A 15,192-nucleotide genomic window follows, 5' to 3' on the forward strand; every position below is an offset into this window, starting at 1 on the left:
CGGCGCAGGGGAAGCGCGGACGCGCAGGAAGGGGTCGGGCGGAGGCTGAGACCGTCACCCAGGCGGTTGGAAAGCTAACCTACCCGCTTCAGAACCGTTAGTTATCTACAAGTCTAGTCATCTGATTTCCCTCACGTGCGTTCGAATTGTGGACGTCTTGCTCTTCCGTCAGGCACGATAAGGCTCAGCCAGTCCTTTTCTGTGTTGACCTATTTGCTCAAGGCCTTGAGAGCTGGCTCAAATCAGTCCTTCCCGGACTTTCCTTCAGGGTAGCACAAATTTGCCAGCCCTCCTCTTGCTGTTGGCCTGTTGGCCTAACACCACCAATCTCTGAGAGTTGGAGAGCTCCCCGTTATGTCAAGGGTTGGCTTCCCAAGCATCTCCTGTGGTCCTCAAAACAAGCTGGTGAAGTAGGCCTGGTCATCCCCATTTTACAGATGAGCTCTCTGAGAGCCAGAGCAGCAACGTGGAGTGACGTACCCAAGGTGAGACACACTCAGCAAGCTCTGCAACTGGAACTTGAATCCAAGTCTCTCTCTCTCACTCTTTATTTATTTTATTTATTTTTTATTTCATTTTATTTTTTGAGACGGAGTCTCGCTCTGATGCCAGGCTGGAGTGCGGTGGCGTGATCTCGGCTCACTGCAACCTCGGCCTCCCAGGTTCAAGCAATTCTCCTGCCTCAGCCTCCTGAGTAGCTGGGATTACAAGCATGCGCCACCACGCCCGGCTAATTTTTGTATTTTTGGTAGAGACGGGGTTTCACCATGTTGGCCAGGCTGGTCTCATTTCTTGACCTTGTAATCCACCCTCCTCGCCCTCCCAACAGGCCTGAGCCACCGCGCTCGGCCTGCGCACTCTTAAATATGAGTTCTTTCTTACAATATGTTCTCTCCAAGGGCAATACATTCTATATAAATGAAATGAACCAAAATTCCAATTCTATCTAGATCCTTTACTTTCAGTTAGGCCACCGTGGGAAAAGTACTTAACTGTTCTGAGTTTCAGTTACCGTACTCGTCAATAAAAGGGGAGAATAATATACACCTTGGGAGTCAAAAACTCAGATGTGCTCAGGAGCTGGGCAGGAAACATACAGGAGGGAGGCAGAGGTGGTCATGGAGAAAGGAGGGAGGCGCTGGTGCCTCCAGCAGCAGGTGGAGGATCTAGTGGAGCAGCCACCACCCAGTGCCAGCCTATTGTTACCTGATCTCTTATTTCTCAAAAGAGCCAGAAATCCAGATCCAAACCTTTTTTGGTTGGTGAGTTAGATTAACCGCTCCGTGGGGGAGATGCACTGGTGGGTGTTGCTTCGGTACTCTAGATCTGTCTCATAATCTTCTCATGAGAATTAAATGAGACAGCATTCCTGTACACCTGACACAGAGTAGGTGCTTAGTGAACCCAAGTTCTCCTCTCTGTTCTGCCATACACTATAGTTTCCAACTCTTTGTGTGTGTGTGTATTTTTTGAGAGAGGTTCTCACTCTGTCACCCAGGCTGAGTGCAGTGGCATGATCACAGCTCACTGCAGGCTGGATCTCCTGGGCTCAAGTAATTCTGCCGCTTCAGCCTCTAGAGTAGCTGGGACTACAGGCACACACCACTACGCCCAGCTCGCCCAGCCACTTTTTTTTTTTTTTTTTTTTAAGAGATGGAGACTTACTATGTTGCCCAGGCTGGTCTCAAACTCCTGGGTTTAAGCAATCCTGCCACCTCGACCTCCCAAAGTACTGGGATTAAAGGTGTGAGCCACTACGTCCCACCCACTTTCTCTTACAATTGCCTGCTTCTTGCCTCTCTTCTCATTACTTCCAAGCATAATAAAGTTGATAATGGTTTTAGAAGTTATATCTCCTTTCACTGGCTGGAACATCAGTGTCTAGTATGCATACATTCAGGTGTGCTCAGAATCGCTAGTCCTATCATTGACTGTGATTTGCTTCTCTCTCCTACTCCTCTCCCCACCAACTGAATAAAGCAGTCAACTGTTCCAAAAATTACATCCAAGCCTTAAATATGATGGAATAAAAGCTGAGATAGAGAGGTGGATCTTTATTGTGGTGGGAAATGGGGGCCGCATAACTCGAGGGCTGAGTCTAAGTAGAAAGGTAAAGGAATTTTAGATGAATATTAGTCAGCAGTCAATAACATAGTCCCAATTTCCTTGTTGATCATAAAGTGGAATTTGAATCCTGTAAGTACGTAAATGCACATATAAAAAAATTAAATACCTTCAAGTGATAACTAACGTTTATTAAAGTTTTTGGGTTTTTTCTTTTCTTTTTTTTTTTTTTTTTTGAGATGGAATCTCGCTCTGTCACCCAGGCTGGAGTGCAGTGGCACGATCTTGGCTCACTGCAACCTCTACCTCCTGGGTTTACACGATTCTCCTGCCTCAGCCTCCCAAGTAGCTGGGACTATAGGCATGCGCCACCACACCCCAGCTAATTTTTGTATTCTTAGTAGAGATGGAGTTTTGCCATGTTGGCCAGGCTGATCCCAAATTCCTGATCCCAAGTGATCCACCCACCTCGGCCTACCAAACTACTAGGATTATAGGCATGAGCCTCTGCGCCCGGCCTATTAAGTTTTATATACCAGTTTCTGTGCTCGGTACTTTTTCATGTTAACTCATTTAATAATCAACTCCATTTTATAGATGGAGAATCTTATCTATTGAGCAATTTGCCCAGAATCACAAAATTATTAGTTTGAGAGAGGCAGAATTTGAATTCTGGGAAGTCTGGTTCTGGTACTCCTAGCCACTACACCCTACCCCTCAAATAAATGATTGGTGTGAATTCAAACAAAACAACTTAAAGACAAATTGTAGTACTTTTAGTGTTTTGAAAATATTCAGCATTAAGTTCAACATGATATCTAACATTGGACAAAATCCAACCTTCAGACTAAATTCAGTTACAAAATAAGACCAGGGCTGAACTCTATACTACAGTTTTACGCAGAAGGAAAGGGCTAACCCTTTTATCTGTTGCTTCTAGACACTGTAATATTGCTCTAGATGCCCGAAGACATGGATTTCAGCTGTTTAATTTGCTGTATAAATTAGGATGAGAGACTGCAACCCTGGCTGCCAGTGTAAAGATGGTGCTGATGGAGAGGCAAGGACGCCGCCTACTGGAATAGTAGATGGATGCATTATCTTCCTCAGGCTGCTCCTCTGTGACAAGACTGATCAATGTAGTGAGTTAGTTAGCGGGGCGAAAGTTCGTACTTCCCATCACCTAGGGATCAGCGAGATCAGATAAGGAGGGAAAATCCTCTCCTTGGGTCATAGATTGCACCTTTGACTCAATTGCAAGTTACAATGGAAAGTCTTTGTCTGTAATAGAACCACACACGGAAAGTGTGATATACTGTAGCAGCAAACCACTTCCAGGCAAAAAGCAGATCTCAGGGTCTTGTGCACAGAGAACACGCAGCTTGCTCACTAAGTAGGTGTTGTATTGAGACAAGACATGAATGACTGGTTCCTTTGCTTCCATCAAATAACCTTTAGCTCAGCTCTGCCTGTCAGTGTGCTGACCACCACAAGAAGAGAGGCAGGGAGTACTGGGATGGGGCAGGGAGCTTCTCTTGGGACCAATGTAAATTTTTTGTAAGCCTCCCTTTGCAAAAGAGCCTGTGTATGTGCATTCAGCAGCTGCACCTTTAACTCAGGAGCTTAAGAAAAAAACCATGTTTCTTTTGTTCTACCTTGCTTTACTACTCTATTGTTATCTACTATGTTATAGGGTCAGCACCACTCTAAAAAAGCAGACCTGTACTGTTCCTATGGCCTTATATTATGTATTTATTCCAGGGGATCCCCTGCTTGATACATAAACACACCCTTCCTTATTCCTGTTCATGGTTTGATTGTCTGATGGTCAGCCTTGGCTGGAGAAATGAGATTTTTATTGTTTTTAAATTAGGCCTCCTGTCTTCATTGTACACCTGGCTAAGTATGAATTCTGTCCTCTTTGACAGTTTCTTTAATAAGATTCACACATGCAATTCCTGTCACTACTAGGAAACCATTTTAACATATTAATTCTGCATAATCACCAGAAGGCATTACAATATAGATTTAAAAGTTATTATTTAGCCTTAGGAATCATGAAGTAAGATAATAGGTTTGATTGGCACAGTTTGGTCTTGCATTTTGTAGTAGGTTAGTAACAAGGAAGACCATTTATTTGGTATTTATTTTTGAGAATAGTGCTTACTCTATATGCTGAGATTTCAAGCAATGATCTTGGAACCCTGGTTAGTCACATCTTCCATTTCACAGAAAACAGGACAGAAGCATTAGAAAGAAAGGCATAAGCTCAGGAAGGGCCCATCCTGGGAAAAAACACAAAGTTCAATCGTTCCTCAGTATTCCATGACCTTGCCACTTCTATCCTCTGAAATCTCATGCTACTTTCTGTTGGCACAAATGAGGGCCTCTCATTGTGATACAGCTTTTGTACAGCCCTTCCAGTTCCATACTTCTTCTTCCTTGTTTAAACAACTTTACTGATGTACTTTTAATAACATAAGATTCACCCAATTGATGAATTTTAGTAAATGTATACAGTTGTGCAGCCATAACCACAATGAAATTTTAGAACGAATCCATCGCCCCCTGTGTCCCTTTGCAGTCAGTCCCCACCCCCAGCCCTGGCCTCAGGCAAGAGATCTCCTTTGTCTCCATAGCTTTGCATTTTTTTGAAAATTAATATGAATAAGGCCAGGCGCCGTGGCTCACGCCTGTAATTCCAGCACTTTGGGAGGTCGAGGCAGGTAGATCATAAGGTCAGGAGTTCAAGACCAGCTTGGCCAACATGGTGAAACCCCTTCTTTACTAAAAATACAAAAAAATCAGCCGGGCATGGTGGCAGGCACCCGTAATCCCAGCTACTCCGGAGGCCTGAGGCAGGAGAATCACTTGAACCCAGGAGGTAGAGGTTGTGGTGAGCCAAGATCACACCATTGCACTCCAGCCTGGGCAACAAGAGCAAAACTCCATCTAAAAAAAAAAAAAGAAGAAAATTAATATGAATAAATATGTAGCATTTTGTGTCAAGTAGGAAAATACTTTTGTGACTGATCCATGTTGGTGCATAAGTCAATAGTGTTTTCTTTCTTATTGTTGACTACCTTATACCATGAATAAAAATTAAACAGATGGAGTATAAGATCTAAATATAAGAACAAAACTATAAATTTCTAGAAAAAAACACATGCAATTACATTATCAAAGCATGATCCATAATAAAAAAAATTGTATTGATAGACCATTTTGTTTATTCCCCAAGTGATAGACATTTGTATTATTTCTAGTTTTTACAATTATAAATAATGCTGCTGTGAACATTTGAATAGAAGTTTTTGTGTGCACATAAATTTTCATTTCTCTTTAGGTAGATGCCTAGGAGTAAAATTAATGGGTTGTATTGTAAGTGTACATTTAGTCTTTTAGATGTTGCCAAATAGGTTTCCAAAGTAGTTGTATCATATTATATTTCTACCATCCATGTAAGAGGGTTCCAGTTTCTTCACATCCCTGACAACACTTGCTATTGTCAGTTTTTTTTTAATATTAGCTATTCTAGTGGGTGTTACAGGTAGCTCATTGTGGTTTTACTTTGCATTTCCTTTATGACTAATGATGTGATCATCTTTTTATGTACTTATTTTCCATTTGCATATCTTCTTCAGCAAATGTGTATCCAAATCTTCCACCACCCCCCTCTTTTTGTTCTATTACTGATTTGAAAGAGCTTTTATATTTGAATTGTAAGAGTTCGTTGTATATTCTGGATACAAATCTTTAATCAGACTTATGTTTTGCAAATATTTTCTCCTGGCCAATGGCTAACCTTTTCATTTTCTTGTGTCTTTTGAAAAGTAACATTTTTAATTTTGATGAAATACAATTTATCAATTTTTTTCTATTATGGATCATGCTTCAGTGATATATTTTCTTGTGTTTTTTCCTAGAAAGTTATAGTTGTTCTTTTTCGTTTTGTTTTTTGAGACAGAGTCTTACCCTGCCGCACCTCGGCTGGAGTACAGTGGCACGATCTCAGCTCACTGCAGCCTCCACATCCTGGGTTCAAGTCATTCTCCTGCCTCAGCCTCGCGAGTACCTGGGATTACAGGCATGCGCCACATACCCAGCTAATTTTTGTATTTTTAGTAGAGACAGGGTTTCACCATATTGGCCAGGCTGGTCTCAAACTTCCAACCTGAGGTGATCCTCCTGCCTCAGGCTTCCAAAATGCTGGGATCACATGTGCGAGCCGCCGTGCTCGGCCGTTTTTGTTCTTATATTTAGGTCTGTGTTCCATCTCATGTTTATTTTTATGCATGATGTGAGGTAAGGATCAAGGTTTATTGGAGGTTTTTTTTTTGCATGCAGATATTCTATCATTTCTGCCATTGAATTACACTGACACTTTCATTGAAAATTAGTTGATCACATATGTGTGAGTCTATTTCTGGACTCTTTATTTTGTTCCATTGATCTGTATGTCCATCATTATACCAATATCACAATCTTGGATTATTGCATCTTTATAACAAATATGGAAATTAGTTAGTGCCAATCACCCAATTTTGTTCTTCTTCAAAATTGTTTTGTCTATTTTAAGGAGTTGCTGCCTGTTTTTGTAAATAAAGTTTTATTGACACATAGCTATGTCTGTTCATTTATAAATTTTCTCTAGCTGTTTTTGAACTAAAATGGCAGAGGTTAGGAGTTGCAACAGTTTGTGGACCACAAAGCCTAACATATTTACTATTTGGCTGTTTATAGAAAAAGTTTACTGGCCGCTGGTCTAGGTCCTTTGCATAACCATTATAAATTTCAAAATTAGTTTGTCAGTCTGTGCAAAATAAGCCTGCTAGGATTTTTATAAGAATTAGATTGAATCTATAAATCAATTTGAGGAGAAATGCCATTTTAACAATATCAAGTCTTCCAATCCATGAACAGTTATTTAGGTCTTATTTCTCTCAGCAGTATAGCTTTTGGTGGACAAGTCTTGCACATTTTTGTTTATTCCTAAGTATTTTTTTTCTTTTTGATACTATCATGAATAAAATTTTCTTAATTCCATTCTCAGATCAGTTGTTGCCATTATATGAAAATACAATTGATTTTACATTGATCTTGTATCTTCTGATTTTCTTAAGCTTGCTACTTGCAAAAACTACTATTCTAGTTTCTGCAGGTTTCTTGCGATTTTTTACATGCAATTTCATGTCATCTGCACATAAAAACAATTTTAGTTTTTCCTTTCCAATCTGTATACTTTTTTCTTGCCTATTGAACTGGCTATAACCTCCAGTAAACCACTGAATAGAGTTGTGAGTGCACACATCCTTGCATTGATTCCCATCCTGAGGGGAAGCATTCAATTAAGTGTGATGTTAACTGTAGGCTCCTTGTAGATGCTCTTATCAGGCTGAGGAAGTTTCATTATATTCCTAGTTTTCTAAGTTTTAATCATGAATAGGTGCTGGATTTTGTCAAGTATCTTTTCTGTGTCTATCAACATAATCATATGCGTTTTTTCCTTTATTTTATTAATATATTGCAATGATTCTCGACTGGAGGTGATTTTGCTCCTTATGGGACATTTGACAATGTCTGGAGACATTTTCGATTGTCAGACTGGGGAGGTGGGTTCTACTGGTATCTAGTGGGTAGAGGCTGAGGATTCTGTTCAACGTTCTAAATGCACAACAAAGAATTATCTAACCTAAAATGTCAGTAGTGCTGATATTGAGAAAAATGTCATGTGCACATGAAAAGAATGTTTGTTCTACTGTTAGGTAGAATGATCCCACATTTCAATTAGGTAAAGGTGTGTTATTCAAGTTTTCTATACTCTAATTTTTGGCTTCTACATTCTATCAGTTATTGAGAGATGGTGTTGAAATCTCTGACTATAATGGTGAATTTGTGTATTTCTTCTTGCAGTTTTATCAGGAATCCTCTTGATGAACTGCCCACCTTTATCATTATTAAATGACCATCTTTAACCCTGATGACAGTCTTTGCTTTGAAATCTTTTTCTGACATTAATACAGTCACTCCAACTTTCTTTTGATTAGTGTTAACACTGTATATATTTATCCATTGTATTAGTTTTCTATTGCTGCAAAACAAACCACTGCCAAAACTTAGCAGCTCAAACACACATTAACTCAGAGTTTCTGTAAGGAATCTGGATGCATCTACTTTAATCATAGGCTGCAATCAAGGTGTTAGCTGGGTTCTGGTCATCTCAAGACCCAACTGGGGAAGGATCCATTTTCAAGTGCACATCGTTGTTGGCAGGATTCAGTTCCTGGCAGGTTGTCCAACTGAAGGCCTGAGTTCTTTGCTGGCTGTTAGCAAAAGGCTGGCTTCAGCTCTTTGTCACATTAGAGGTTCCTTAATTCTGTGGGCTTTTGTCATACATTTACTCCCACCTGCTGGTAGCTCCTCCTCTGGCTTCCTAGCACTGCGCTAAGGGTTATTTTGGTTTTTCTATTTCTTGTCATTTCAGTAAGACTGGTGGGGGAGATTATGGGAAAGAAAAGTAAAAGACTATGTCCAGTCTGTCATCTTGAACTGAAATTAATCTCTCCTTTTTGCACTGCACTTTAATTAAAAAAAAAAAAAAATGAACTGAGATTGCACCAGTGCACTCCAGCCTGGGTGACAGAGCGAGACTCTGTCCAAAAAAAAAAAAAAAAAAGTCAAAATATATTTCCCTTATTAAGAAGGGTATGGTATAAGTAGACATGTAAAAACCTCTAACATACATTGGACAGGTACTGTATGCCCCAGTTTATATATTCCTCCCCAAATGAGGAAAATGAGGCTCACAGAGGTTAAGTTGTTTAGTCAAGTTGGAAAACTCATCATATTAAGGTTGGTGGGCAACTATTTTGCATACATAGGCCACAAGCCCTCAATGATTCTGATTGTTTTCACTCTTTTGGAAAAGATGAAGGGATAGGATATCAACAAAAATGGTCTTTGGATTAAAGGCCTCTTCAAGCCAAATCCTGTCAAATAAGAAAGCTGTTCTGGGTAGTAAACTAGACAGATCCCTCAAGAGATACCTTGTGTTGTGGTATTATTCAGCATCTTCTTAGTTATTGGTAACTGTACCTTACAAGTAAGATTAAATTGTACAGAATAAAAATTTCACCTTTCTTAAAATAGTCCAAAGGAAGGAAATATATGAAGCATTCTGAGACATCAACTTTGATGTCATTTACATTGTGAAGACTGTTCTTAGATCCCTCTGCTTCATATCACCAGCATTTTTTCCTTAGAGACCCTGCACAACCAGATTCCTGCTTTAGGATTCTGAAGTTTAAATTACTGCATTGTAAAGACCTGTTCCCTTTATTAATTAACAGTTGTCTACTTTAAACCTAGTAATCACAATTGGCAAACATCTCCCCCAATATTAACTTCTGATCTTCACTGTTTCTCCCTTAGCTCTGTAGGATCTAGGAGAGCAAAAAAGGGCAGATAAAGCAACATGGCCCCTTAGACACAAACTCACACATTTAGGAGCATTCCTTGTCGTGTTTAATTCTCAAACTCCATTGTCGCTAATATACTGCTGCAGAACATTCCTTCCCTAAGGCAGTTATGACAAAGAAGAAAGTTGTGGGGAGTTATACATGACCTACTTTTTCCTAGAAGAAAACAGTTTAGGTACTACCATACATCAGATGTCAAAAGTTTCTTGTAGACATTTTCTAATATGGAATGGTTTCTCGAACTTGATTCTTGGGTTCTTTCTGTATTCATTTATTCTGTTATTTTCTTATAAACAATGTAATCTATAATGAGTGGCTAAATTCAAACACACACATTTTTCTTGTGTGTCCTCTAATAAGAATGTATTTGTCATTTATTTTGGGCATGCACAGAGAGAGATAGATTCTGTTTAGAGTTCTAAGTCAGATTATTATTCTTTTTGAGGAGATCCTGACACCCCAGTGTTAACTAGTTAGCAGTTATTAATATTCATAACCTTTTGATAACAGGAGGGAACATAAAATTAATACAACATACTTAATAACTAAACTAGGTACTTTAGCCCAAGCACAGTCATGCACCACACGACACTTCGGTCAGTGACTGCAAATACACTGGTGTTCTTTAAAATTATAACATCAGCAGGGCATGGTGGCTCACACCTGTAATCCCAGCACTTTGGGAGGCCAAGACAGGTGGATCACCTGAGATCAGGACTTCAAGATGAGTCTGGCCAACATGGTGGAACCCCATCTCTACTAAAAAATGCAAAACTTAGCCAGGTGTGGTGGCGGGCACCTGTAATCCCAGCTACTCGGGAGGCTGAGATAGGAGAATCACTTGAGCCTGGGAGGCAAAGGTTGCTGAGCCAAGATCGCACCACTGCACTCCAGCCTGTGCGACAGAGTAAGAACCTGTCTCAAAAAATAAATAAATATATATAGTATTTTTACTATACCTTTTCTATGTTTAGATACACAGATATTACCACTGTTATAACTGCCTATGTACATTACTACAGTACATACAGTACAGTATACAGTACAGCATATTACTGTATACCATAGGACTGTTGCCTAGGTGTGTAGTAGCCTTTGCCACCTATGTTTGTACAAGTACAATCTGATTCACAGCACAACAAAATCGCCTAACAGCACCTTTTTCAGACCATATCCCCATTGTTAAGGGACATGACTGTACTTGCAATTTTGAATATTCTTAAAAATGATAGTCATGTTCTTGGCTTGCTCTCTACATCCATTCCTAAAAAGAATGTAGGCCTACATTAAGACAAAATTTCATATTATTTCACCTTTATTTTATATTCTATTTTACTCAATTGCAAGCTTATTAAGAACAAGTTTTGATCATAACTTACCCTTACCTCATCCATATTACACTAGAATTATATCATATAGAAAAACATTTTTTCCATTAGTTTTATAAGACGTATCCACAGTGTGATTTATTTTTAGTTATGTAATTTTAAAAAACCACTTTGGTGTAGATTTTTCAAAAATGATAAGCCTGAAATTAATTAAAATTGTCATTAAAAGATTTCTAGTTTTGCTTTTATAAAAATCATTATTTCAAATTTCACAGTGAAGAGGTACTGAATTCCTCATAGGACATGAAATTATATAAAAATAGAAGACATAGACATCTTTAAATCTTTAATCCTTTGATTAAGCAGCAAGCATATCACTCTTCCAGGCCAAACACTGCTTAAACAAAAAAGAAAAATAATGACGTGCAAAATATTTACAAAATATGCAAAGCACACAATAAAGACATCTCACTATATACATGTGTCATATTACTAATGAAGCTAAGGTTTTTCTACTGTGTGCTCTAATGCATGTAAATCAAATTACAGCACATCCCTCAAATACAGCACCTTGGCCCATGTCTGGGATAGAACAGATTTTTTAATGAATCACAATATACTGAACAGCTGGACAGATGCTGGTGCTGACCAACTTGACTGACATATCCCACATATTGTGTACTGAAGGTCTACTGACAAGAGACAAGACAATAAACGCTGTAAAGGTATAGTATGCACATACGTAAGACAATTTAAGTGCTTTAAAAAAATGCTTTAGATATTTGAAGATACATAACTGTCCCCTGTGGCTTTTAAAGAAAAAATAAGTATAAATTGTTGAATATTAAGAATTTTAAATCAGCTAAATTCAGGTCCAAGAACTATTTAAGATGATTCAATGAGAAAGAAGAACCTAACCTGGAAAAAGAGTTTCAGATATGCCAGTACGTAGGGTATTTATGGAAATAAGTGGTCTAAAATTAAAAATTAAAACTAATCAATGAACTTAAATCTATAGCACTTTAAGGCTGTGGAGCCAATGATAGGGAATATTTTGGGAACACATGATCTTTCAAAACATAAATTAGGGCCTTATGTTGACTATTATTTTGTAAAGTATTCTACACGTGATAAGAATGTGAATGTGCAAACATTTAGCCTATGTCCACTAGTATAGCAATCTAAGTGATCTGTCCCTTTGCACAAATAATGATTCCAATATGAAATCATTGTATCAAAAATATTATTACACATTGTTGAAATACTATCACTTGTAAAATATTCTTTGTAAGGACTTATGATTATGGGTTGAATTAAGAAGACTTGATGTCTTTTGTGTTCTTCTATAAAAAGGGGTCTCAGCATTTTTAGTTAACAGCACAATTGTGACAATATACTGATACATCCTTAGATAACACAGAACAAATTCTTAAATTTATTTTTGAAATAATGTTGATGATTTAACCCTAAACCAATCCCACAAATACAGGTTGGCTGCAAGGAATACACAAATGTATCCAAATAGTACAATAGAGATTTATCAAGAAAACACTTTTCATATTAAATGCAGACCATATTATTAAGTATAAGGGCAATTTTAAGTTCAGAAACCAAACACGAAAAGGGTACTGTAAATAAATGCTTCCATAACCACTGTGTCTACATAACTAACAAAATATAATTCTTCTCTGAAGTCCCCAGATGTAGGCAACTACTAGTTAAAAGCAGATAGCATTTAGAAACAAAAAAAACCCAACTCCATTTTCAAGGAACTTAAAGAGATTATATTTCAACAAATTAAGTCCTCATTTGTATGCAAAATTATTCTTCCAATCCTCTCATTACTGATAGATGATGAGTCAATGACCTTTAAACAAGGACTCTGCACTAGGACCCTAAAATGTATGTTAAAGGGTTAGTAGGTTCAGTACATTCTTTGTGGTTTTATATAATTGCTTTGCAATTGATTAAATTGCTTTCTTTTAAAGGAACATATTAAAATTCCTTTAGAAAAAAAAGCAACATTTTTTGAAAGAAGGGATATGCAGCTATAATTTCTTAAATATGCATAAAATGAACATATGTCAAAATCTGAAATGCTGGCTATTCTTGCACTCCTAACATAGGAAAATGTTTTTAAAAAATTAAATTAAAGAAAAAAGCCAAACATCCTTAACTTAAGAAACTTAAGGAGTTTTCACAATTCCTAAGTCAATATTCCTGTACTAAGAGCCTTGACTATGAAGAGGCAGGAATATAAAGAACCTCGATAAAATAAATACAGTAAAAACAAAACAAAAACTTGGTATATAGAATACTTAAATCTTTTTTTTTTTTTTCCTTTTATGAGTTCAACATTGCTGAACATATACTCTAGAAAGGAGGCTAACTGGAGGCTTTTTGTTGTGTAACATTTTAGTCTAGTGGACTGAAAAATTTCTTAGACATCCACTTATGCCAGTCCACTGCCACAGAACTAGTTCGCAGCCTCAGTATCTAGAAATGATTATTCTTTCCTCTTTTTCATCAGTCAGATGAGCATTGGTATAATGATGGGGTGAAAAGTTACTGCAGCTCTGTCCAATTTAATTTTTAGTGCAGTGAGGACTGTGAATCTGTCTGAATTCCAATAAGTGATGGTGGCTGTTGACCACCAACCGTGGACAACACTGGTCTTGGGTTTAGACGGGGTGGCATAGAATTAGCAGGGCGAATAAGAGGTGGTGGAGGCTGATTTAAAGTTGGCCGGGGCTGGATGAACCGAGCCTGCTGCTGGAGTGGAGGAGGCTGCCGGTGAAGAGCGGGGGCAGCAGGCAGTGTTGGACGAAGAAGTGGTGGAGGCTGGTTCAGAGTGGCAATAGGGGCTGTTGGTGTTGGAGTGGATGATGGGACAGGAGGTGATGGACCCAGTGTCCGAGGAGCCTGTGGGGTCTGTGCCTAGAGGTGAGGAAACAAAAATACATGTATGAGATGTAAGTCCTAATGAACTTAATACAATATAGTTTGGGCTGTCACAGGAAAAACAAAACAAATAAAAACAAAACAAAAACATAACACCAGTGTTTATTGGAAGCACAAGCTTCTTTTATTTTAAACAAAACAAAACAAAAAACCAAAAACCAACGAGGCTACCAAACAGGCATCTTTATTTGTAAACAGCTTAACACTGGAAATAAAAATAAGACTATGAAAGAACAATACACTCCATTCTTCTAGAATCAGAACTTAGCATGTCATTATGACTTAAGAGTCACGAGAGATGCACCACTGAGTAAGTGTATTGTCAACCTTTCATGCTCAATTTAGCTAGTCCTCTTGACAAATTAACCTTACAGAATACCACACAAAATGGTGATTCCTCAACTCATATTAGCTGAAATTCCATACACAAACACACCTCCTCTTCTTCATCAGTGCTCTTCCCTGATGGCACATTAGAAGCACTTTTTGTCTCCTCCCCTAAAGTAGAAGCATCACCATTAGAAGCCTGGGTTCCTTGTTCTGCTTCCCACTCCTGCAATACCTCCTCTAAGTTAAACCGACGCCTGTAGTTTACAAAGAAGTTCTTCACTTGGCCAACAGTCTTGTTGCCAATTACATCTGCAATAGCTTGAAAATCTTTACCATATTTGCGGACACCTGGAAGGCAAAGTAAATAATACACCTGTGAAGGATCAATAAGGAGAGCTGTGTGTACTATACATCATGCACACACAAAAGATACCAGCAATGACAATCCTTTCTGACAAACTCTGCTCAGTTCTCAATTCTGAGATAGAGGCTAAGATATCAGGGTCACAGATGAAAACTATCAGTTATGTCATTTCATCGAGCCAGCCACTTGCCTTCAACTGAACAATCAGAAACTTACCATTTTTTACATACTCAGTTATTTTCTCCAATCCTCTCTTGAACTCTCAAATACAGTCCATTTATTGTAAAGCATTGAATTCTTTGTTCCATCCTCAATTCCACATTCATTTATTTCCCTAGTAGCCAGTCACCTAAATTTGAGCAACATCGTTTGTAAACAAAACTGGATGGGAATGAGCCATCTCTCTTATCCCCTCAATGGACTGAGTGAGTAGCCTTAGGGTTCCCCCATTAAGAAAAGCATTATAATTTTGGTCTTAATACTAACTTCAACATGAATACTTGCCTATACCACCAGGGTACCAACAAATTGAAATTAGGTAAGAACTTAAACATGAAAAGCAGGAGAATCATCACAAGTTGGTGGATTTTTAAAAAGGAAGTTTTTTTTCAGAGTCAGTTGGATTTTAACTCATCTAGTAGTTTTAAAGACTGAATGAATGGATGTA

The 15,192-nt window shown here is 38.3% G+C and overlaps 2 protein-coding genes across 2 annotated transcripts in view; both read right to left on the reverse strand.

The window, feature by feature from the left end:
* The window catches only part of TRAF5 (TNF receptor-associated factor 5), a 49,243-nt gene extending 49,025 nt beyond the window's left edge, over positions 1–218 (reverse strand). The window contains exon 1 of the mRNA XM_011975796.1: positions 84–218. The gene's annotated coding sequence lies outside the window, so the exon portion shown is untranslated. The remainder of the gene's footprint in view (positions 1–83) is intronic.
* A 10,759-nt stretch (positions 219–10,977) lies between these two features.
* Positions 10,978–15,192, reverse strand: part of RCOR3 (REST corepressor 3) — a 64,107-nt gene continuing 59,892 nt past the window's right edge. The window contains exons 11-12 of the mRNA XM_011975855.1: positions 14,268–14,509; positions 10,978–13,807 (exon numbers count right to left, since the gene is read on the reverse strand). Of these exons, the coding sequence (XP_011831245.1) occupies positions 13,463–13,807; positions 14,268–14,509 (587 nt within the window). The 3' untranslated portion in view covers positions 10,978–13,462. The remainder of the gene's footprint in view (positions 13,808–14,267; positions 14,510–15,192) is intronic.

Source organism: Mandrillus leucophaeus, unplaced genomic scaffold, assembly GCF_000951045.1.
Source record: "Mandrillus leucophaeus isolate KB7577 unplaced genomic scaffold, Mleu.le_1.0 Scaffold159, whole genome shotgun sequence".
Lineage (NCBI taxonomy): Eukaryota > Metazoa > Chordata > Mammalia > Primates > Cercopithecidae > Mandrillus > Mandrillus leucophaeus.